The sequence below is a fragment of the Schistocerca americana genome, chromosome 5 (assembly GCF_021461395.2).
Source record: "Schistocerca americana isolate TAMUIC-IGC-003095 chromosome 5, iqSchAmer2.1, whole genome shotgun sequence".
Taxonomy (NCBI): Eukaryota; Metazoa; Arthropoda; class Insecta; order Orthoptera; family Acrididae; genus Schistocerca; species Schistocerca americana.
The window spans coordinates 326,598,149-326,621,317 of NC_060123.1; the positions used below are offsets into that span (position 1 = coordinate 326,598,149).

The 23,169-nt window shown below is 42.0% G+C and overlaps 1 protein-coding gene across 2 annotated transcripts in view; it reads left to right on the forward strand.

Annotated features, from left to right (window-relative positions):
• The first annotated feature begins 16,169 nt into the window (after positions 1 to 16,169).
• LOC124615982 overlaps positions 16,170 to 23,169 on the forward strand; it is a 123,083-nt gene continuing 116,083 nt past the window's right edge. Inside the window, exons 1-2 of one of the 2 annotated variants that reach the window (XM_047144188.1) lie at positions 16,170 to 16,271; positions 16,528 to 16,671. In XM_047144188.1, coding sequence (XP_047000144.1) covers positions 16,642 to 16,671 — 30 coding nt within the window. In that variant the 5' untranslated portion in view covers positions 16,170 to 16,271; positions 16,528 to 16,641. Of the gene's footprint in view, positions 16,272 to 16,339; positions 16,672 to 23,169 lie in introns of both variants that reach the window. The other variant, XM_047144186.1, reaches the window with a different exon arrangement.

Below are 23,169 nucleotides of genomic sequence, written 5' to 3' on the forward strand. Positions count from 1 at the left end.
GTGTTTGTGCAAAGGGAAAAGTTCTGGACGGCCGAGAACGAGTGATGAAAATGTAGCACGCATCCAGCAAGCATTTGTTCGCAGCCCAGGAAAATCCACTCGCAGAGCTAGCAGAGAGCTGCAAATTTCACAATCAACTGTATGGAGAGTCCTACGAAAAAGGTTAGTTATGAAACCTGAACTACCCAAGGCGATGGATCGGCCGCCAGGCAGCCTGTGACAGAGCACTTCATCACTGGCCTCCAATAAGCCCTGATCTTACACCCTGCGATTTTTTCTTTTGGGGGTATGTTAAGGATATGGTGTTTCGGCCACCTCTCCCAGCCACCATTGATGATTTGAAACGAGAAATAACAGCAGCTATCCAAACTGTTACGCCTGATATGCAACAGAGAGTGTGGAACGAGTTGGAGTATCGGGTTGATATTGCTTGAGTGTCTGGAGGGGGCCATATTGAACATCTCTGAACTTGTTTTTGAGTGAAAAAAAACCTTTTTTAATACTCTTTGTAATGATGAATAACAGAAGGTTATATTATGTTTCTTTCATTAAATAAACATTTTTAAAGTTGTGGTATTCTTTTTGAATCACCCTGTATAATAGAGAGAAACATCCCACGTGGGAAAAATATATCTAAAAACAAAGATGATGTGACTTACCAAACGAAAGTGCTGGCACATCGATAGACACACAAACAAACACAAATATACACACAAAATTCTAGCTTTCGCAACCAACGGTTGCTTCGTCAGGAAAGAGGGAAGGAGAGGGAAAGACGAAAGGATGTGGGTTTTAAGGGAGAGGGTAAGGAGTCATTCCAATTCCGGGAGCGGAAAGACTTACCTTAGGGGGAAAAAAGGACGGGTATACACTCGCGCACACACACACATATCCATCCACACAAATACAGACACAAGCAGACATATTAAAAGGCCTTTTAATATGTCTGCTTGTGTCTGTATATGTGTGGATGGATATGTGTGTGTGTGCGAGTGTATACCCGTCCATTTTTCCCCCTAAGGTAAGTCTTTCCGCTCCCGGGATTGGAATGACTCCTTACCCTCTCCTTTAAAACCCACATCCTTTCGTCTTTCCCTCTCCTTCCCTCTTTCCTGACGAAGCAACCGTTGGTTGCGAAAGCTAGAATTTTGTGTGTATATTTGTGTTTGTTTGTGTGTCTATCGACGTGCCAGCGCTTTCGTTTGGTAAGTCATATCATCTTTGTTTCTATATATATATATATATATATATATATATGTTATTTTACGCTAAATGTAGATGGGCTTATGTCAGTAATACTAATAATTAAGTAATAGAACAGCTATTTTCTATAGCTGTGGAAGCAGCACTTTTTTAAAAAAAAAAAAGGAAAAGTCATAATGCTAACTTTACTCTTACTCTTACTGTGTTAAACTTAGCCTGATTAAGTACAAATAGATCACAGGCTTTAGTGAATAACGATAGGTGAGAGGCAACTTTGTTGCTTTGAAGCATTTATGGGCCTGTGATCCTAATATTTTCAGCAAAAGGCGGAAAGTTGTTCTGACCATGCTGTCGTATTTAGAAAACTGGGCATTCCCAATAAAAAACAGAGTAGAGGAATATTTTCTGCTGTTAATGTAACATGTCTGAGTGAAATGGACACAACTGTTTCATCGAAACATTTTGCAACAAAAATAATTGATATTTTGTCTAAAACAGAAAACGCTGTTTATACAAACAGTACACATAACTGATGTAATGTTTCGATTTGGTTAAGTCTCTTATGGCACTGTGTGCTAAATAAAACGAAGCAATCCAATCCACTTCTGTAGTAGTTGTAACACATGCCAGATAAACGAGACTATTTTGCATGAATCGTCATTTACATAAATAACATGACGGAATTCACGAAGTACTGAAATCAAATGCATATTACTAAAAATAAATAATATTAATTAAGAAAACAGAGAAATAGTCTCATCTATCCGTCATATGCTCCAGTCTCTCAAGTACAAGACTGAAAAGAAGTATGACTTCCTTTGATAAGCGAAATCCAGATATAAATTCCGAATCGGCGTTGTCTCACTTTCTTCTTCCTTACTCTCATGAGCAGCCAAAATCTCGTCATCGCTGTCTGCATCTGTCACTATTCCTACCGTCTTGAAAACTTATTCCCCGTGTTAAGCTCGCTGACCGGCCGGAAATCACTGATTAAGGTATCCCTAGTTTATTTTCAAGTTGTTAGGCGTTATACAACGCGTTCATACAACGCATTATTTGAGCTTTTCCGAGAACAGAAGTAAACCAGCTGCTAACTGGAAGTTGTACAACCTGAAGCAGCAGTAACATTTACATTCTTCCTTGTCACAGGGTCGACAGCCAATCATGCGGTCATAGATACTGTGCACGACGTCACAATGATGCCGCATCCAGTATCAACGACTGCGTGATCGGCTATCAACTTCCGTTAGCGTTTTATACGGTCCTCTCACAAGTCTTTATGCGTGTGTACCAGAGATCTACAAAAACGTCATTCTTGCAATGATTTATAAATATTGCCGTAATTGAATATCACATAATGATTTATTTACGATTAAGGCATTCATATAAGAGTGTTCTCTCATGAGTAAATTATTATCGTCAATAATTCACAAATTAAGCATTATGGCCAATTCACACTGCCCATCAAGTCACGTAACGTCCCGTCCCGTCAAAACATTCTGCAATGCATTTCAATGGTAGCATCCACATTCGCCGTCCCGTCATGTCAGAGTATGGGGACAGAAGTGCAAAATAGCACAAAAAAGTGCGTGGGTGCGAAAAAAATGTCATTATGTGGTACAGAAGGGGCATTTTCACTTTATACAAGGAGCTTGAGAAAGAGAAATCTGCACTTAATATCTCCCGTCGGGTAGCCTGCTCGCTTGGTGCAAGTCTTTCGAGTTGACGCCACTTCAGCGACTTGCGCGTCGATGGGGATGAAATGATGATGATTAGGACAACACAACACTCAGTCCCTGAGCGGATAAAATCTCCGACCCAGCCGGGAACCGAACACGGGCCTTTGGGATTGACATTCTGTCGCGCTGACTACTCAGCTACCGGGGACAGACAACACGCAAATAAATTCCACCTACTAATCAATCTGATTCTACTCACAGTACTTTTTTTCACTTCAAGTTGCAGCCATGCTGCAATCCATTTCATTGTAAAATATTAAATGTGGTACACGTATCTATAAAAATCCAATTTGTAAACGTAGTAGAGGGCAAGTAATATAGTATGCTCATGTCGTACAATTCAGTCTTCTGTCTCACTGCTTCAATTAATCTGTCGTCATTTATTATAATTTTAACAAAAGAAGTAACAAAACGAAACAATTTATACCAAATAACAAACTACAAACAACTGATATCAACCACGAAAACCATGACGAAACGAAATATGGAGATCTGCACATGGCCGTGTTTGGAGAGAAAATGAGCTCGTGGATAACTGGACGACATGAGCCATCAAAACTTTGCTCCAGAGAAACCTTGACAGTCAAGAGCTCACGCTTTACGTTGGCATAAAATGTTTAGTGAAGGCAGAACGAATGTTGAAGATGAAGTCCGCAGTGGACGACCATCAACCTCACGGGCGGATGTCAACTTGGCCAGGGTGCGTGAACTCGTGCGATCTGATCGAAGATTATCCGTGAAAACGATTGCAGAAGAACTGAACATCAATCGAGAAACGGTTCGTCTAATAATAACTGAAGATCTTGGTATGAGAAAGATTTGTGCAAAATTGTCCCCAAAAATCTCACACCACAACAGCGAGAAACACGCAAAAATGTGGCAGCCGATCTGTTAGAGCAAACGGAAATCAATCCAGAATTGTTGAGCCGTGTTATCAATAGTGATGAAAGTTGGTTTTTCCAGTACGATCCATAGACAAAACAAAACGCCAAAGTTCGCTATGGTGCTCAAAGGGATCACCCAGACCAAAAAAAGCTCGCATGTCAAAGTCAAAAGTGAAATGCATGCTTGTATGCTTCTTTGATTCCAAGGGAATTGTTCATAAAGAGTGGGTGCCTCCTGGACAAACAATTAACCAATATTGGTACAAAGAAATTTTAGAAAGACTTGGTAAAAGAGTTCTTCGTGTCCATGCCAACATTGCTGATAATTGGATTCTGCATCACGATAATGCGCCATCCCATACTGCTCTGTCAGTACAGCAATTTTTAACGTCAAAACAAATTTCGGTACTACCACAGCCACCTTATCAAATATCGCTCCCTGCGACTTTTTTCTATTTCCAAGAGTCAAAATGGCGGTCAAGGGACACCATTTTCAAACAAACACAAGATGTCCAAAAAGCTGTGACAAGGGTCTTGGAGGATATTACAGAAGATGAGTTCCAGAAATGTTACCATCAATGGCAGAAGCGCTGGAAAAAGTGTGTGCAATCAGAAGGGAACTACTTTGAAGGAGACAACACTAATCTTGACTAAAACGGTAAGCAACATTTTTTTTCACGTCAGTCTCATTACTTTATTGTCGCACCTCGTACAAATGTGGACTCCGGCATCCACACATAGAAGCTACCGCGTTGTTTATATGTGCACTTCACGAGTAAAAACAGTTGAAAATCATCTTGCGAACATGGAATTCCCGCGAAAAGAACAGTCGAGGACAACAATGGGAGTTGAGATCACGTGATTTGAATTGACTTGTGCCATGGCGTGACGAACAGTATAAATACACGTTGACGTGATGGTGCCGAGGCGTGACAGTGCTTTGTCAGACAGTGTGAACTGGCCTTGGAACAAGCTTGTTTTATAATTTACAGTACGACGTTTCAAGATAATGGAGCACTGACAGTTTATCGCAAACATGCTACCATTATCATTAAATGCCATTTAATAACACATCAACTATATAAGCCTTCAAGAGACAATATGATAACCAAGATGGGAGACAACTACCAAAAATTTAAATGCTGGTATAATATGTCATGGTTTCTGTAGTCAAAATGTATAGCTTCGCATCCTGACACATGCATATATTCTTTTTTCATGGTAGTGTTGTTAACACGTTCTGAGACTTTTCTAAGAATGTAATACAAGTGTGTTATGCGATATTCGATGTTATTTGCAGTCTGTCTTATTTGAGAACAAAGGATGAAATAAATGTTTACCGATTTCCGAGTGTGTAGTTAGGCAGAAATCTAAGACGAGAGCTTAAACTGCTGCGAGTGAAACGAGCAGGAATAACATTCACATTCTTACTTGTCATAAATACTTCGCTGTTTATTTACGAATATTTGGCGATTTCCGTGTGTGGGGTTTGGCAGGAACCAAAATGTGCAGCTCTAAATGCTGCCACTACAACGAGCTGCAATAAAATATGTATTCTTTCTTCTCGCAAATATTTGGCTCTTTAGTTCCGAACATGTGGCGTCTTCCAAGTGTGCCGTTAGTTAGGAACCTAAGAGCACAGCTTAAATAGCTGTGAGTGAAGCAAGGAGCAATAACATTCATATTGTTCCTTGTCGCAAAGTCGATAGCTGATCATGCGGTCATCGACATTCTGTGTGACGTCAAAATGACGTCGCGTTCGCGGAAAGATGTGTGAAACGAGCGTTATCCACATGGGATGATGATTTCTTGGCAATTATAGACAGTCTTGTCATGTGTTAACTAGTCTCAAGTATTATCAACTATCTTTCCTGTTTTTATTTGTTAATAAATGTTATTTATCCTGTAGCCATTTCGTACAACTGGCTGAGTATCTCAAACGCCCTGTTATAGTCGATTCGATGGCTAACACCTACATACGCCGACATTGGTGACCCGATGTGATTTCAGCCTATGTGATCAGTCTACTGAACCAAAAGAGACAGGACTAAATTTCAAGATTGAGAAAGTAGATTGTTCACAAAATGTAAGAACAGCCCCAGAAAGATATCCAGTGGCCCTGTCAACAGTTACAACTATGAAACTTCCTGGCAGATTAAAACAGTGTGCCCGACCGAGACTCGAACTCCGGACCTTTGCCTTTCGCGGGCAAGTGCTCTACCAACTGAGCTACCGAAGCACGACTCACGTCCGGTACTCACAGCTTTACTTCTGCCAGTACCTCGTCTCCTACCTTCCAAACTTTACAGAAGCTCTCCTGCGAACCTTGCAGAACTAGCAGTCCTGAAAGAAAGGATATTGCGGAGACATGGCTTAGCCACAGCCTGGGGGATGTTTCCAGAATGAGATTTTCACTCTGCAGCGGAGTGTGCGCTGATATGAAACTTCCTGGCAGATTAAAACTGTGTGCCCGACCGAGACTCGAACTCGGGACCTTTGCCTTTCGCGGGCAAGTTTGGAAGGTAGGAGACGAGGTACTGGCAGAAGTAAAGCTGTGAGTACCGGACGTGAGTCGTGCTTCGGTAGCTCAGTTGGTAGAGCACTTGCCCGCGAAAGGCAAAGGTCCCAAGTTCGAGTCTCGGTCGGGCACACAGTTTTAATCTGCCAGGAAGTTTCATATCAGCGCACACTCCGCTGCAGAGTGAAAATCTCATTCTGGAAACATCCCCCAGGCTGTGGCTAAGCCATGTCTCCGCAATATCCTTTCTTTCAGGAGTGCTAGTTCTGCAAGGTTCGCAGGAGAGCTTCTGTAAAGTTTGGAAGGTAGGAGACGAGGTACTGGCAGAAGTAAAGCTGTGAGTACCGGACGTGAGTCGTGCTTCGGTAGCTCAGTTGGTAGAGCACTTGCCCGCGAAAGGCAAAGGTCCCGAGTTCGAGTCTCGGTCGGGCACACAGTTTTAATCTGCCAGGAAGTTTCATATCAGCGCACACTCCGCTGCAGAGTGAAAATCTCATTCTAGTTACAACTATGCTCTGCGTGGTGCGACAACATTTAGTACACTAGACTGCGCAAAGACCTTCGTGCAAATTCTTGTGGCACATGAGAGCATCCGAAAAACACCCATAATCATGTCATTTAGCTTTCTCAAGTGTCTCTTCATGACATTTGGCATATGAAATGCCGCACAATCTTGGAACAGGTTTATTGACTCTGTAGTGAAAGCATTGTCATTCTGTTTTGCCTACGAAGATGATGACATCCTTGTCTTTTTGGGCACTGCAGTTCGGCACCATCAACACTCGGTGGAAGTCTTTAAACGCTTAGATCAACATTGTATGGTGTTAGATACTACGAAGTGTGTTTCTGGCCAATGATATATTATCTTCATAGGCCATCTGATTTCATCAGCAGGGTCATTACCGCTTCCTGAGATAGTAGGAGCCATAATGAAAGTTCCACAGTCTGAAACAATGTAAAGGAACTACACCATTTTTTAGGAGTGCTTAGTTTTTCTGGTGTCATCTACCATACTCAGCTGAGTTGCAAGAACTAATGACTGCAGCCCTTTCCGGACTTAAAACTAAGGGAAACTCTACAATCCAATGGAAATAGGCAAAGAGTCATGTCTTTGAAGAAGCAAAGCAAAGCATAGCAAATGTTGGACTCCTGGCACACTTAGCATTGGATGCACCTCTTGCATTGGTAGCAGACGCTAGTCAGACGGCTAGTCAATCGTGCTTGGCAACCATTCACCTCCTTTTTACAGTATCTCTCCACTTCGCAGCAAAAATGGGGTGCTTACGATTGTGAGTCGGTCGAGTACTTTTGCCCCCAACTGGAAGCCAGAGAGCTTGCAGTTTTTACCGATCACATGTGGCTTGTCTACACTTTTATACAGATAACAACAACAAATACTCACCACATTAATACAATCATTTAGAGTTCGTTGCTCAACTCAACAGTAACATATGACATATTTCAGCCATTGACAACATGGAGGTTAACTGTCTGCCTTGAGTCAGCAATGTAAGAAATGCTACTGAAGTTGCACAATTTGCAAAGACACTTGAATCTGACTAGGAACTCCAGAAACTATTGAAAGACGCATCGCTCACTTTACAACTGTTGGACATTCCTGGCGCAAACGTGAAGCTATACTGCGATATTTCTCGTGGAAGGCCTCCTCCTTTTCTGCCACCCGCGTTCCACAGGGGCTTTCGACAGCCTTCACTGAGCATGCCACCCTGGCGTTAGATCAGCAACTTGTCTGGTTTCAAAACGTTTTTATGGCCTGGTGTGCAAAAAGATTGTTGCAAGTGGACTCGCATTCAGTGTCAGCGCAGAAAGATGCCCCATCAAGGTCATTTACCAATAGGAGATTTTCCATATACTACAACATATTTTGCACATGTGCACATCAACGCAATACATCTGCTACTTCCGTCAAATAGTCAGCGTTATTTGTTAACTGCAGTCGATCCTTTCACTCATTGACCACAACCAATACCACTTAACAACACTTTGGCAAAAACAGTAGTCTTCATCTTTGTGTCGAAACGGATTTCGGTCTTCAGTTGTCTGCTGCACATCGTCCCAGACAGTAGCTGATGGTTTGAATCAGAGCTATTTAATCAACTTAGCAGCTGCAGCGCTAGTCGTCATAGAGCAACAAGGTATCACCCATCGAGCAACTGCATGATTGAGTGTTGGCATCATTCTTTGAATCCTGCACTGTTGTGTCATGGCTCTTACTGGACAACACCCTTACCTGTAGTCTTGCTTAGTCTTTGTAACAGATATAAATCAGAATTGGATTCTTCATCAGCAGAACTCGTGTACAACGAACCCTGCGACTCCCTGGCGAATTGATCGACCCAAGTTCTGTGCAGTTTCCTGATGACGACCAAACAGACTTCGTTTAGTGCCTGAAGGAACAGTTTACTCGAATTCTTCTTCATCAAGCGTCGAGACATGGCAGGAGACAAGCATATGTGCATCGTGATTGATGAACATGCTCACATGTGATGCTACACACAAATGGTGTCAGACCACGCGCTACATCCGCGTTACATGGGCCTGCACCAGATCTGAACATTCTAGTGAATGGTAAAACTACCGCAGCCTCGATTGACAGGGTGAAATCAGGTTATGTGTTATCATAAGTGCCACCAACAGACGTTCCACAGAACCAGCCTGAACCTCATCCTCAAGCACAACCGTATCCATCCAAACAAGTCCGCTAGCTGAACGTCGAACACACTCCAGACGTCGAGTGCACTTTGTGGCATGATTCTTGGACGACGCTCTGCTTCTCTGAGGGGGCTGATGCAGCGACCAAGATCGCCAGTTACAGTTGGCTGCTGTGTTTATGAGAGCTATCAAAGAGTTCGCACTCCAGCCGCCAGAGACACTGGGTTTTAGTTTGTTCTCTGTGCACAGAGCGAAATCTCTTGAATGTTACATATAACGATGATTTCTTGTCAGTTACAGACAATCTCGTCGAACGCTTCTCTAGTGCAAAGTAGTCTCAAGTATTATCAAGTATCTTTTCTGTGTTCATTAGTTAATAAGTATTATTCGTTTCTGGTACACTGGAGTTCGGTTTCTTACAACTAGTTGAGTGTCTCGAAATTGCAGTTACAATTGTTTGGACAGCTAACACCTAGTTGTACTGAAATAGAGGCATGGCAAGGGCAGTGACACTGTGGGTGGGAAACTACTGACTTCCAGCTGCAAAGGCCATTGTGGAAATGCGATGGCGAAGTCGAAAATCTGTGCCAGACTGGAACTCGAACCTGGATTTAACACTTCTCATGAGTGATTGTATTAACTGCTTCAGCCAACCGGAAACAGTCTCCAGCTGACCCAAATTTCCAACTTATTGCACACTGCAATGCAGGATTCCACATCCATTAACCCCCAATCACAAATTATCGACTCCTGTAGGAGTTCAGATGATATTAGTGCATCTGCACTTAAGGAAATGTCATGGAGCCATTCGACAGAACGTACACTACTTGTGTATCTGTATATAATGATGATGAAGTCCCATGCTCCTTGACAGAGCATAGGCGAATGATGCGGGAGACCGGCAGTGTCATACTGGGCAAGGTCCTAATGGAAGTGGTTTGCCATTGCCTTCCTCCAACCGTAATGATGAAGACGACGCAACAACACCCAGTCATTTCAGGGCAGGCGAAAATCCTGACCCCACCGGGAATCGAACCTGGACCTCGTGGTCAGGAAGCAAGAACGCTACCGTGAGACCACGAGCGGCGGACTATATATATATATATATATATATGAGTCCCTGTCTGGCACAAATTCTCAGCATTCGCGATTGCATTTCCACAATGCCCTGTGCAGCTGGAAATCACTAGATTCCCTTTCACCATTTTCCTTTCCTTCCCATTTCTCTGTTTCATATACAATGTATACATCAGCTACGTCATCATGAGTGGTGTTCCAATGGAACAGAGAGAACAGACAGAGAACAGAGAGAACAGACATTACTCAAGCATCTCATATATATATAGAAAGAGAGAATTTGGAAGCAATTAATGCTCAAAGTTTATTGCAGTTCACTTACTTAAATGACACGGCGATTACAATAAGATTACCTAAGCCAATTTATGGCCATTAGTCTTTCGTTACATTGAAACTCAAGACAGGAAACGTTATCAATAAAGGTCGGTGACTAGCCCATGAAAAAGTCAAAAATGATTTGAATATAGCAAAGGTAAACAGACACTATTCCCTGCAAGATCCCAAAGAAAATTTAAATATAGATGTTGGGCACTAACCCCTTCAGATATGAAAGAAATTTCAATATGTGAAAGATAAAGTGGGTATTAGCCTTTTCAATGATTAAAAAAACTAATGCAGAAAAAAAGCAGTAAACTGTTGTCAAGTGCTAGTTTCTTTAAATATTAAATAAATTTCAATATAAAAACGACAACGTGGGCCTAGCCCTTTGCAATGTTTAGTGACTAAATACTATTAACAAACAGTAATTAGCAAATAGATGCTGTGCACTAACTTGTTCAAATATTATAGAAATTTCGGTATAGGAAATATAAGACGGATGCTAGCCCTTATTTGATCTGATATAATTTTAAAACAATTAACTGGTCTATAGACTATCACTTGCAATAAAATGGCTAGAAGACCAGCAGAAATTTACATCATTTTCGCCTTAACAACACAGTGCCTGGTGAATTTTACTCAACAAAACCTTTAAGCAAATCGTAACTACCACAAGTGCAATTCCACAATTATAGAGCTGGTTAACTGTCGTCCAAAACACTGGCATTAGAATGATCGCAACTGCCTGCAGCAAAATATCACACAAATACAACTTGCTGCGTATTTGGTGGACAACAACGCAATAATTGCAACAGCATAAGATTACACATTTCAAAAGAATGAGGGAGCACAAAGCCTGCTAAATGTACAATTATTTAAAAAAAAAAAAAGGTAAACTGGGTAATCACTTGGTGCTGCTCAGCGCAGACAGAAGTGTTAAATAAGAACAGTGACCAGCTCAACCAGAATGGGAGTGCTGGAACACTTGGAAGTCCAAGAATAATAGCACCCATCAAACAGTACTTTCCTTTGTGAATGTAGTTTCAGGAAACGAATTGTCAGTTATTGTGCACTCTCACTTAATAGTGATCGAACACACTACTTTGTCACAGGAATAAGTTCACTGTGTAATACAATGGTCCTCGCCACAATTTCGACCAGTGCAGTCATTGGCATGTTTCATGAGCCACAACTAATTGCTGCATGCAGCATTGTGGCGTGTGCTCTCACAGAGCTGCAGACACTTTGGCTCCATTCCCCCCCAACTTGAACTCTGTCCTGACTGCACAGCTGGCCACTGTGGCCGAGCAGTTCTAGGCGCTTCAGTCAGGAACTACGTGACTGCTATGGTCGCAGGTTCGAATCCTGCCTCGGGTATGGACGTGTGTGATGTCCTTAGGTTGGTTAGGTTTAAGTAGTCTAGGGGACTGATGACCTCATATGTTAAGTCCCATAGTGCTTAGAGCCATTTGAACCATTTGAACCTGGCTGCACTGTCGACCTGGACCTGTCTCACTCCACCCGTGGCTCCCTCTAATAAGTGCCGTGCTCACCCACTGGCGAGCCACCTGCGTTTGCCTTTACACTGCTCACAAGGGAACCTCCCCATCACACCCCCCTCAGATTTTGTTATAAGTTGGCACAGTGGATAGGCCTTGAAAAACTGGACACAGATCAATCGAGAAAACAGGAAGAAGTTGTGTGGAACTATGAAAAAAATATGAGTAGTCCATGTGCAAGATATGCAACATTAAGGACATTACGAGCTCGGGACTGCCGTGGTCCCGTGGTTAGCGTGAGCAGCGCCGGAATAAGAGGTCCTTGGTTCAAGTCTTCCCTCGAGTGAAAATTTTACTTTCTTTATTTTCGCAAAGTTCTGATCCGTCCGTTCGTTCATTGACGTCTCTGTTCACTGTAATATGTTTAGTGTCTGTGTTTTGCGACCGCACAGCAAAACCGTGCGATTAGTAGACGAAAGGACGTGCCTGTCCAATGGGCACCGAAAACATTTGCTCGCAAGGTCATAGGTCAACCGATTCCTTCACAGAACAACACGTCTGATATATTCTATACGACACTGGTGACGGCATGTGCATCACCTGACAGGAATATGTTGTCGACCTATCTAACTTGTACACTTGACGAATGGGTAAAAAGATTCTTCTACCTTGTCCGATTTAGGTTTTCTTGTGGATGTGATAATCACTCCCAAAAAGTGATGAAAACATAAGAGTTTGTCACATAAACTGCAACAAATGAATGCAACAGTTTCACAGTCGCACAGTTTTCCCTGTGCTCTGTCAAAACATATGTTTTTAACGTTTTCAAATTTTTCCGTGTGGAGACCGTCAAATCCTGCATGTGTCCAAGCAAATCTGAACATGTCCTGGAATTTTGGAGAGCGATGTTGATTATATTTGAGTGCCTGAACTTTGATAATTGTCTGAAAATAAAAAATTAAAACTTCTGACTCGAGGGAGGCTTGAACCAAGGACCTTGGGTTTCGCAGCTGCTCACGCTAACCATGGGACCACGGCACTCCTGAGTTCACAGTGTCCTTGATGTTGTCTATGTTCCGCATGGAATACTCAGTTTGTATGTTTGCTTATTTTTTTCATCGTTCCATACAACTTCTTCCTGTTTTCTCAATTGATCTGTGTTCAGTTTTTCAAGGCCTATCCACTGTGCCAACTTGTAACTAAATCTGAGGGGGGTGCGATGGGGAGGTTCCCTTGTTAGAAAAGGCCTTTAATGCATCTGTGCCTCCAACTTGACAACACACCATGCAAGCTTTGGCCACAACCATGGAAAAAAATCCCTACCTCATGCCAGACCTATTGGAAATAATACAATCTCCTGCGAAAAGTCATCTGTTTTACTCCTTAAAAAAAAGTGTAAGATCATAAAAATCCACAATTTCTAATAACTTCATCAAATACCATATTAAATTTATCTGTTCTTATCACTGCATTATGTTCAATTCATATGACTTATCCTACATTTAACTGTAATAGAAATGATTAAATATATCAACAGAAACAATTTCTACCCTCCAGTTATCTGTATCATAAGTACTTCTTCTCCTGCCCCATACCTGAATCGAACGTGGAAACAATTTGTGTGTGGTTCAATGGGAAGTACCCTCTGCCATGTGCTTTTCAGCGATTTGCTTAGTATGAATGTAGAGGTAGAAGTGAGATTCCCACTGTGAATAATGAACGGTTAACCCAGGGCCAGAACCCAGAAGTGACAACACTTGGGGCGCCAAGTGGAGAGGGGCTCCACAACTGAACGTCGTGCTGGTGTGTATCATAATAATTAATAGCGAGAACTGACACAGGTGAAAGTGTGCAAACAAACAGGTGTGTGCGTGTGTGTGTGTGTGTGTGTGGAGCGCGCCATATGATAAATCGCTTGTTCGGAAAAATGTTCTCGAACCGGCCCTGAACTGACTACATGAATGTGTCCTTACCTATACTTCTTCACCGCCTAGTTTCAAATGCCGTCGATGCATGTATTACAGGCCCGAATCTAAGGGGGGGGGGGGGGGGGGGGGCAAGCCGAGGTATCTGCCTAGGCGGCAATTTCAGGGGGCGCCAAATTCAGATTCTCGAAGAAAAAAAAACTTTGTTTCACCAAGCGCCTAATATTCAGTGCACGTTGTTCTATCGATTATTCATATGATTTTGAAACGCATTCCTGTTGGTTTCTGAACATTTTTGAACACATTCCTGCAGATTTTTGAACGAATCAGAAGTTGATTTTTGAATGCATCAAGAAAGAAAAGCTTTCCACAAACAAAAGGGGATGGAACTACATGAACTGAGCCGAATAAACCCGAACCGGTGATTGCCAATTGCCTTTTGTTTATGTGGTTGATTGGGTGTGCGAATGATGAACATTGTTGCAATTATTAGCAAAATCCACAGATTCAGACTACCAAAGTGGAAATAAACGAGTAACAGGAATAACAGGTAAGAAAGATCACATATTATCTTTTCGGTGTATCCAAGAAAGTGAAATTTTGGCAGAAAGTTTTGCCAGATCTCTACACTGCTAAGGGCCAATTGCACAGTCCCCAGTTGGCAGGTGCTTCTCCTATTCTCGAGATAGCGCGAAAACGCGTTTTACGGACACTTAATAACGCCGACCCGGAGAATAAATGCGGCGTAACTAAATCGGTAATTCTGGCAGGTTCAGTAATATTAATAGGAGAATATGCTTTGCCAGTGGCAGAAATAGTTACAGAATTAGTGATGAAGAGATTGTTTGCTAGAACGAGGAAGGAGAAGAAACTGGGACATCACTCAAATTATGTGGAAGAATATGACGATTCCAAATTGATATAAAACTTTCGTACTACTACTACTTTTCGATATCATGCTTGGAAAACTGGAACAAATTAATGAAATGTGAAACTATTTCCTAACATAAAACTTTTTGCTTGTAATAGGCATTTGATATGGGTACTTAATGAATTACATTCCGTCGTGTTATATATGTAAATGAGGTAGACAAAAATGACCATTTGCGCTGAAACAGTCTTGCCTATTGGCGTGTATTTGCTGCAATATTAGACAGGCTTATTTCGTTTTGTCTAGCACACAGTGACAAAATAGACGTAATCAAATCGAGAAACCACGCCGCACTTGGATATTATTAGTATTAACAACATTTTCAGTATTAGACAACGGCATTTTGATTTTTCATGTAGCAAAACGGTTGACGAACTTTGATGAGGTAACAGATTCTTTCGCAGAAAGAAAAGAACGCCTTGTAAAGCTGTAGCAAGATTAGAGAGAAAAAATGCTGGAACTTAAGGAATGAAGAAATGTGTACTGCCTTGCTTGTGTCTTGTCCATACTGGTTTATGTTCCTTTATTTAATTTTATGTCACACAAAAGAGAAAGTTATTAGTTAATAGGCAATAAAGAGTGCAAATTTTCTGAAGAGATCTTATTCTCTCTGCCACAGATAACCCCGCCTAGTATTAATTGTGAGTTTTTTTGAGGACGGTAGGATGTCAAACCGGCCCACTGGGGCAGCTAAGGACATATTCATTTGCACTGTCCTGAATATAGGTTTGATGGCTTCCATTACAAAATATACACGTTTGAATTCCACAGAGCGAAATACAGTGACGTGCGATAGAAGAATGCCGTGTGAAGAGGCGTTGCACTGGACTTTGGCACACTTAAAACAAAGTAACGATTCTTACTTTTCCTCGAACGTATATGTTTTATATATCAAACCCTTCAGAAAGGTGTGCGCTACAAAATCAACATATTTATCAAAAATCATTTTTTATTAATTTTCGAGTTGCCGACCGGGAGGGGGGGCGGGCGTCGTCGCCGCTATCATGTTTTTGCCCCGGTTCGGAAGTATCGTAAATCCGGGGCTGGTGTATTATCACATATAGTTTTTATAAGATACTTAAATTGCTGTTGTATTCGTTATATGACAATATACTGAAACGCTTTTGTGTACTATTTTAATTAGTGCTGTAATCGTTGTACGACAGTATGCCAAAATATTTTATGCTATGATCATAATTCAGTCCATTCACCTTCAAATGGCTCTTCCACGGAACTAGGGTATCAGACGAAGCTGTCTCATTTTTTTCATTTCGAAAATAAAAAAAAAAAAAACAGGAAAACTATATTTGTGCTCATCCAGGGATCATCTTGATTCCTCGAAAATTTGGTATTCTTAGCAGTACTTGTATTGTGCGCTTTGAACACTGTTTACATCATAGGTATCGTGTTTTCTAATAGGTGGTGCTGTGAGTAAACGTCATACCGAGTGAGGTGTAACATGGTGCTCAAGGCTGGACGTTAACAAGTTAATAAGATATTTGTTGTAAGTTCCAAAAAATTAGTAGCAGCAGTTCTGTTACTGTGAATCGTCTTTATACGTGTCTCTTCCAGGATTTGAAGTAATCGTTGAGCAAATAAAAGCAGTCACTTGTTTCAGTCATACGTTTTTCGGGTTCAGCGAAATCAGCGAGTGATTAAAAGGGAACTAAATTACAACTTGGCCGATAATGCAGACTAAACGTTCCAATAATGAAAATGGATTATCAAAATGTTCATGCGGCGCACTTTAATTCTTGCAGTTCATAAAATCTGTGGACCAAAACAGCTGTTCAGAAGGAGGTTATGACAGCTCTACGGCGTAAAGACATACTGACAGCAGCACAGTTTACTCTTTCGTCGTCATTAATTTGGAGATGGCACTTCAGACAGCGCCCATGTGTAAGGTAAGAGAGAATGTAGAATTATGCTTTCGATCTTTCCTACTTGATTATATAATTCCTTACTGTTTTGAAAGTTAGTAATTTCGTACGCAGTGGCATATACAGTGCCAGGTGCCAACGACCTTGAAGCAGTATTAAAAAACCCATAGTGTGAATATCATAAAGTTAACAACACGCCAATAGCTAACAGACGTGAACATACATAATGTTGTATGTATGTTTGATCCTGTACATATTGTCATTGTGGTTAAGCTATTCCGAATCAGTTTGAACCTATTAGTGTTGTGCACAGTGTTTCTTGCGATATTTTACATGGACTAGCTTACAACATTTGTTGGTATTGAGCAGCCAGTAATGACATATCTCTTATGAAGTTGTGGCATAATATGCTAGTTCTTGTTCAATATATATTTGTAGCTTTACTCAATATGAACAGTACCTATCATAGTAAGAAATCCTGTGAATATCTTAACTATACAGAAAAGCAACGGCTAGTAGTCTTTCCTTGATTTTTGTCACTTATGATGTGTCTGCTTTGCTATTGGTGTCACATTTTGTTTTTTGGGGGAGACAGCTGCCAAAGGCATAGACAGATTGGCTAGAAACCTATCACATTTTGATGGAGTGCCAAATCCTTCCCATGTTGCATGCATCACAGCAATTGATATTGTGTAAGCTGTCTCTGCAGAAATAGCTAGAAACTTTTGTTAGCTGTGGGTGGTGTGCGTGGGGAGAGCCCCCGATGGCACCATGGTGGATGACTTGTGTATTAAACTTTCTCCTACTAGTGGTCATATAGCCCCATCTGACTCTTCACAAGGAAAGAAATCATTCAACACAAAGGGAGATGACCACAAAATGTTTCCTTCCTTGGGTACACTGTAGGAGGAGGGGAGGACTAAGTGACCAGCAGAGAAGCAGAGAAATACTCCCCAGTACGTGGTTTACACAAAGGCAAGTGGAGAATCTTTTCAGTCCACAAATCCTTTATTCTTTGTAGAGAATATAGAGGACAAGTTTGGGGAAGTTGTAGCCATCTCTAGAACGAAGAGGGGGGTCATTTTTGATTAAAGCAGTATCCCCTGCCCAATCATGAGCATTGTAAGCTTGCGACAAACTGGGTGACATTCTGGAGACTATCACTCCCCATAATAGTTTAAATATGGTTCAAGGCATCATTTTCCATCTAGACCTTCTCTTGCAGTCTAATGATGATCTACATGCCAACTTGGAGCGATGAGGTGTACACTTCGTCCATTGTATTCATAGGGCACCAGAGGACAGTAGGATTGCTACTGGTGCCTTTGTCATGGCCTTTGTGGGCAATTTGTTGCCTGAAAAGGTCAAGGTGGTGGTATACCGATGTGTGACGGAAAACCGTGTATTCCCTCCCTCTGCTTCAAATGCATGAAATTGGGGCACATGTATTTGCATTGAAAAGCCAGTCCAATCTGTAGGCGTTGTGGATGACCATTTCGTGTAAAGTTCCTTGTGCGCCTCCCCCCTTCCCCTCTGTGTCAACTGTGGAGAGCAGCATTCTCCCTACTCACCAGATTGCACAGTCTTTCTAGAGAGGAGAGAGGCTGTGTGATCTTCCTCAGTCCCTGAAACAAATTCAGAAAATCCCACCCATTCATCGAAACCATCTAAGGAAAAGAAAGTTAAAAAGAAGTCTTCCAAGACAAAGAAGGTTCCGATGGATCTCATTGCGCTGAGTATCACATGTTCTGCTTCAGTGGCTGAGATGGAGATCCCAGTGGCCCCTGAGGCTCCAGATTGCACCACACAACATGCCTCAGAACCTAGTTGTGGTGATACTGTAACCTCTCAAACCAGTGGCAGCAGGCGACCTTGGGGCGTAACTGGCTTCCTTGCACCCTTCACACCCACACAGTCTATCAATGGCATGATTCTCCAGTGGAATTGTAACAGCTTTTTCCACCACCTGTCTGAGTTGAGACATATCTTAATAAACTCCTTTGCTGCTTTGTGCATTGCCCTTCAGAAAACTTGGTTTCCAGCATCACGGACTCCTGCCCTTCATGGCTAACGGATGTATTTTAAGAATCATGCTGATGTGCTTGGTGGTCTGAACTGGCGCCTACCCTTCCCATCTTTTTATTCTCCTTATTGTCTTGCACTTGCTGTTTTTATTGTTTAATGTTTCATAAAATTTTATAGTCTTGTATGTACTGCTCACTGCCTTGTGGTTACAGAGTGCTGGTCAGATGCAGAGGGTGCATCTCCCATCGCATACCGTGCTCAGGGAACCTCAAACTGTATTCTGGACAGAGATCCTCACCCACCTTACTCCCTCTCACTCCTCTTCTACTTCTCCTTGCTTTCATCTCTGTATTTTTGGCTCTTGGTTACCTTCAGTCTTCCCAGGATTTGCCTTTTGTATGCTTTTTCTGAAGATAATTCCTGGTTCAATACATGTAGGATGAAGAGACTGATGACCTCGCAATTTGGTCCCTTTAACTTCAAAACCCAATCAGTTCGCACCTGCTCTCCGACGATATCTTCCTACCTCTTCCCTCTGACCATATCCTCCTACTCCTCTCTCTTTCTATCTTCACGTCCCCCTCTTCCTTTTCCACCTGGGCAATACCCCGCTACATCTTCAACCTGCCTCATGCATCTCCTCCTCCACCCCTTCTCTCTGCTCAATTTCTCCACCTCCTTCATCTATCTCAACTTATCTCCAGCCAGGCTCATTGGCACATGCAGGCCTAACAATACAGTTCAATAAAGCAGGCTGATTCTACTACACAGCAACATGCCTGTCATGAAGGGCAGCTTACATACAGCAGCCCGGCAAACTGTTGCTTGCCCCCAACATGTAGACTGCCCTGCAAAACAGGCTGATTTGGCAGATACTGTTCCCACACAACATGCCTATCGTGCCAGACGCTGGAGAATAACGCATCTTGCCAGTATCTCCACTCTTATGTGGTTATAAACCCCACAGTGCTGGTAATTGTGAGGGCTGCTGTTTATGTGCCCAGTTCAGTTGAAATTGATCCAGAGGTTTGGAAAGAGGTTAACAAAAGCTCAAAACCTAATAAATATCAAACATTACAAGATCTGTTCAAAAAATTCCAGAACTTTATTGCCAAAATTTTTCTATGCTTACCTTTCACTTATTGTGCAAGGTCTCCTTTGAAATACTCAACTCCAAAATTGATACACTGCTCCAAATGCCATGTCAACTTCTGGAAGCAGTCTTGGTACACCTCTTGCTGGATTGTGTGAAGTGCTATTTGCAAATTTTCTTTTATCTCACCTGTCATTGCAAATATTCGTCCTTTCCATGGGGGTTTTCAACTTTGGAAATTAAAAAAAAGTTCAGAGGAGCCAGGACTTCAGAGTACAGAGGATGAAGCAGCACAGTGATTTTGTTTCTTGTACAATAGTCATGCACCAACAGGGTTGAATGTTTGGGTGTGTTATCGTGATGCAAGAGCCGTGAATTGTCTCGCCACATTTCAGGCTGTTTCCTTCTCACATTTTTTTGCAGGTGTCACACCATGTCCCACTAGTACCATCAATTAACAGTTTGTCCCCGTTGTATGAATTAATGATGAACTAATCCTTCAAAGACAAAGAAAACTATCAGCATGGCTTTGACATTTGACCCAACATAATGAGCTGTTGTTGGCTGTGAAGAACCTTCCATGACCCATTGTGAATAGTGAACCTTGGTCTCAACATCATAACCATAGACCCATGTCTCATCACCACTTATGATTTTCTTAAGAAACGTCTTGTTCTCATTTGAGCAATCCAAAATCTCTTCACAGATTGCGAGGTGCAGGTCTGTCCAGTCTTGACTTGTGAGCCCTGGGGCGAACTTGCCAGCAACATGATGCATTCGAAGTCGGATTTCACGGCATGATCCCGCTGAAATGTTACATTCTTCTGAAATCTCTCGGACAATCAGTCTTTGATTGGCATGCACAATTTTGATGACATTCCTGACACGAGCGTCATCGATAGATGTTGAAGAGCATCCTGGACAAGAGTCTTCATTAAGTCCCATCCAGCCAATACAAACCATGTAAATCATTCATAACACCAAGTATGGCTTAAGCACTTATCATCATAGGCTTCCTGCATCATTTGGTGTGTCTCTTTAAAGGTTTTCTTGAGTTTCACACAAAATTTAATGCAGACACATTGCTCCTTTAACTCTGTCATCCCAAAATTTGCAAACAGTGTGACACAACATTCTAGTCAATACAGTGACAAACAGACATGTAGTAATTAAACTTCTAGCAGTTGCACATTAAACACAGGCGTGTGCAGGAATACTTGCATTTCACTCCAACACATCACTGGCATGAAATTACAAATAATCTAGAATTTTTAACAGACCTCATACTTCAGGTATAAAAAGTTAACTTCTCTCTTTTATGAAAGAAAACGTGTCTTTTGAGCTTTAATGGAAAGGCACAAGTTGAAAAAAAATATTTGAACGCTAGAATTTTCATTACTTATATATGGATATGATTTTACCAAGTATTTCTTATTTATAATATAGGCTTACATTGAAAATATTATTAGAATTTTTTAAAATAATAGAAGTATGGTAAGAGAAGTTCTAGTAGAATGTAAGTAATGTAGGAGTAAAGCAGATCACTCACACTGTAGTTAAAGTGTTGTGTCATTGACAGGCACTCAAGAAAGAATAGAAATTTGCTAGCTTTCAGGCAAACCAGCAGAACATGCAATGCCAGGATTGTAGTTCGGTAGGAGGATTGAGTCAGGTGAAAGCATGGATTGGGAACATGTGACAGGGCAGAGGAGAGGAGACTGTTGGATAGAGGGTGTGGGTGCAGTGGGTTAGCAGAGATTGGGGTCAAGAGAATTACAGAAGCAAAGAATATTGGAGGGATATGTCCCATCTGCATATTCCAGAAAAGCTGATGGTGGCTGAAAGGTCCAGGTGGCACAGGTTGTCAGTCAGCCCTTTAACTTGAAAATGTGCTCAGTGGCGTGTTATGCTCGAACCCATCAACCAGCAACAGTACCTGCATCTTGACAACTGTCACCCTTTCCATGCCAAAACCTTGCTCTCATTTAGCCAGGCCCTCCGTGGATGGTATACGTACAGTGACAAGGAGTCACTTACCCAGTATGCTGAAGGTATCTCAAAGGCCTTTATAGATATATACTACTCCCCTCATAGGGATTATTCTGTGCCATGTCCTCACACTCCTAATCATCCCACCATCCCCAAGAATGAACAGCAAATATCACTCCAGACCGTTGCAACTGTACCATGTTTTTTGCCATGGCTTTGATTATCTACCATAATGCTCGGAAATAATGGATATTCTACACACATTCATTCCCACCCCTCCTTAAAGTGGTACTCTGCTGCCCACCCCTCTGCTGCTGCATCTTGGTGTAACCCTACGCCACCGTCACACCTAACCCCTTGCCACAGGGACATATCCCTATGGAAGAGTAAGATGAAAGACCTGCCTGATTCATCTACCCAGCATGTCCTCCTCCAGTCTTGTCACAGGCGTATCGTGTACCATCAGAAGCAGGGACACCTGTGGAAGGAGTCGTGTCATATGCTATCTGTGATGCAATTTTTGCACAGCATTTTAAGTGAATACAACCACCAACTAGCTGTCTACAAGAATGAATGGCCACTGCCAATCTGTGCCCGAGAATGGAATGGAACACCCAGTTACAGAACACATTGTTGCATAACATGGTAGAAGTCAGTGGCTGCTTCACAACGCATGCCAACTGAATCCTTGCCCCACAGCACCAGCTTTCCTGAAACACACAGATGGGAGTTATCCTTACTCTTGTAATCCTTACGGCCTCATTCTCTTCTAACCCAAAGCAATCACACTCTGAACCCATCAGATTTCCACTCTTCGACACAGTCCTGTGCCTCCACCTCCCACATTCTTATATCACATACCAGCAACCTCCTCCTAAGCCATTAGCTACCACTCCCCAACCACTCCTCTGCCCATCTGATCCGACACAACCTCTTATCCCAGTCCACCTGCTAACCTGGTATTGTATATACAGCTAGCACACTATAGTGCTGTGTGTGTGTGTGTGTGTGTGTGTGTGTGTGTGTGTGTGTGTGTGTGTAATAATATAAACTTATATTGCTTTGAAGGAACGGGACAGCAAAACTTGCATTTTTTACTTTATTGATAGATATGTTTGCGTTACAGTGAAACAGTTACTTTGACTACGAAGTCTTTCGCGATGGAGTCCTTGTGTAAATAGTTCTCGGTTTACTTCCCTCCCACATTCTTATATCACATACCAGCAACCTCCTCCTAAGCCATTAGCTACCACTCCCCAACCCCTCCTCTGCTCATCCGATCCGACACAACCCCTTATCCCAGTCCACCTGCTAACCTGGTGTTGTATATATGTATGTAAAATACAGTCAGTTTTATGCCTGACGAAGATGACAGAGGTAGTCATCGAAAGCTCGGGATTTTATCCAAATTTGAC